The sequence below is a fragment of the Papilio polytes genome, unplaced genomic scaffold (assembly GCF_000836215.1).
Source record: "Papilio polytes unplaced genomic scaffold, Ppol_1.0 DF824144.1, whole genome shotgun sequence".
Classification (NCBI taxonomy): Eukaryota; Metazoa; Arthropoda; class Insecta; order Lepidoptera; family Papilionidae; genus Papilio; species Papilio polytes.
This window is the reverse complement of record NW_013525060.1, coordinates 33780-36026: the sequence shown is the minus strand read 5'-3', so window position 1 is coordinate 36026 and position 2247 is coordinate 33780. Positions and strand designations below refer to the sequence as shown.

The window sequence follows — 2247 nt, the reverse complement described above, 5'->3', positions numbered from 1 at the left end:
TTACTTGGCAGATTCGTCCAGCGTGCGTTGGTCGCCAGTTTTTGTAGTGGAGAAGTTATAGTAACTGGACGACTTCCTTCCACGTTGTTTCTCCGCTAATTCGCCCTGCCCCACGTTGGTCTTCGGCTGATTCGCCCTGCCTCTGCCCCACGTGGTGCGCCAGATTGTAAGATGGTCTGCGCGCGAACCCCGGGTTGGGAACCACGCGCAGATACAAAAAATGTTCAGATACCGGGTAACCGTCACAGAACAGCAAGCGGTTACCTGCTAAATTAGGCCGTCACTATCCGCAAGCAACCTAATTTAACTACACTACCGTGCTATTCTGAATAAAATTAGTCACAATACAGCAAGCTAATGTACTCAGAATCGCGTCGTAGGAACTAAAGTGGAGAAGACAGTAATTGTTTTCCCTTTTACTTCTCTCTCTTCTCTCATTTGCGTAATGTACATGAAATGACTTAACCTAAGGCGCATGTGATACAACATCGTGTTTTAAAATACAGGTGGCGCCATCTATTTTTGTACGTAGAACAACTGGTTGCAGTAAATGTTTGTTACACCTTTACTTATTTCCAATCATTTAAGTACTCATGAATATGACATGTACAAATTTATGTTGTGTTAAAATATTAATACAGTTGTCCAAAAGTCAAAAATCTGGTAGTCCGTCAAGTGATGATAAAAAACTGACCTCCGTCCACAGTGGCGGCGTACACGACTTGCGAAGGCGGGCCCAAACCGGCGGCGTTAAACGCGAGCACCGTGACTTCGTAGCGCGTGAACTCGCGAAGCCCGCGCACGCGCAGCTCCGTGCCGCCCCCGCCACCACCCGCGCCTCCAGCTCTCACCACCGCCCACCCCGCGCCGCGCCCCGCCCCCTCGCCACCGCTCGCGCCCATCGCTCGCCACCTCACCGCGTATCCCACTAGTTCTCCATTCCATGTGTGCTGCACCGGGACCTACAATATATATATATAATCTGTCACTTATCTGAGAAAGTAAACTGAAAAATAATCAATACAATTCTTATTTTTGTTTCTATTTTCAACATTCTTGATATCGCTCAAGCAAACTTTTAAATAAAGTGCTTTAAATAACAGCAATGGGAATTCCAAAAGTCGTAGTTTATGTTAGATATCTTGAGATATATTAAAACAATAGATACCATCCAGGAAACGTGCATCTCGCGCGTGTCCACCGGCCGCACGCGCACCTGCCGCGGCGGCCCGCTCGGCGCTGCATAGGCGGGGCACGGGTTATAAAACACTTCTACGCATGGCGTGCAAATACAACAGTAAAGTAAACACGGAACAATTATCACTCTCATTATATTATCTATAAGTGATATTTTTATAAAACCTTAATAAAAGAAGAGTTGCACACGTTGTGCTTTGTTTATCAATATTGAAAAAACATGAGAAACACTAAGTTTATTTGGTTAACATTATAAAAAATTGTAAGGAAACTAAGCAAGTTTTGACCGACCTTCCTCCAGCGTGGTGACGAGCAGCGGCTCGGAGCGCGGCGAGCGGCCCGCGCGGTTGGCGGCGAGCACACGCACGGCGTACGCGGCCGCGGGGCGCACGCCCGCCACCAGCGCGCTCAGCGACCGGTATCCTTGGGAGTCAGGTCTACAATTTAAATTACATTTCTCATATCAAAGCAATATATTAAAATACGCATCCGAAGCTGGAATATTTTCAGACAAAGTCCAGTCTTACACGCTTTCCTCCTCGGTGTCCAAAGTCAAGTTGAGCGGCGGCGCGGCGTCGCCGGGCAACGGCTCACACTCCGCCCAGTAGTGCACGTCCCCCGCACCCTCCACACGCCCGCTGCCGCGGCTTCGCCACCGCACGCGGATCCACCTCGAACTCGCTCCGGCTAATTGTACGGAACTCGGCGCTTCCGGTGGTTCTAGAGGCACAATAGTAACATACGAGTATGTTTGTGAATATATACATATACATATCTAAACAGTGAATATAAATAGTAACATCCTCTAAATAGTAAATAATAGTGTCAAGTAGTACATTTAAACGTCGGATGACAAAGTCTTGTCGCAAAGATGATGTACAGGTTTGTTAGATGTAGCATTCTCTGTCATATCTTAATTTATTTCTTTATACTGTCTACATGATTATAGAAATAATTTTTGCTACGCGGTAAGATTTACCGTCAACGCGGAGAAAGATGATCCGCTCGCTGCTACCGAAGCGGTTGTGTACGCGGCAACGGTACTCGCCG

At 47.3% G+C, this 2247-nt stretch overlaps 1 protein-coding gene across 1 annotated transcript in view; it reads right to left on the bottom strand.

Moving 5' to 3' along the window:
- The window catches only part of LOC106111984 (Down syndrome cell adhesion molecule-like protein Dscam2), a 3492-nt gene continuing 1245 nt past the window's right edge, over nucleotides 1-2247 (bottom strand). Inside the window, exons 2-7 of the mRNA XM_013294211.1 lie at nucleotides 2177-2240; nucleotides 1725-1917; nucleotides 1489-1634; nucleotides 1169-1272; nucleotides 695-962; nucleotides 1-176 (exon numbers count right to left, since the gene is read on the bottom strand). Of these exons, the coding sequence (XP_013149665.1) occupies nucleotides 1-176; nucleotides 695-962; nucleotides 1169-1272; nucleotides 1489-1634; nucleotides 1725-1917; nucleotides 2177-2240 (951 nt within the window). The remainder of the gene's footprint in view (nucleotides 177-694; nucleotides 963-1168; nucleotides 1273-1488; nucleotides 1635-1724; nucleotides 1918-2176; nucleotides 2241-2247) is intronic.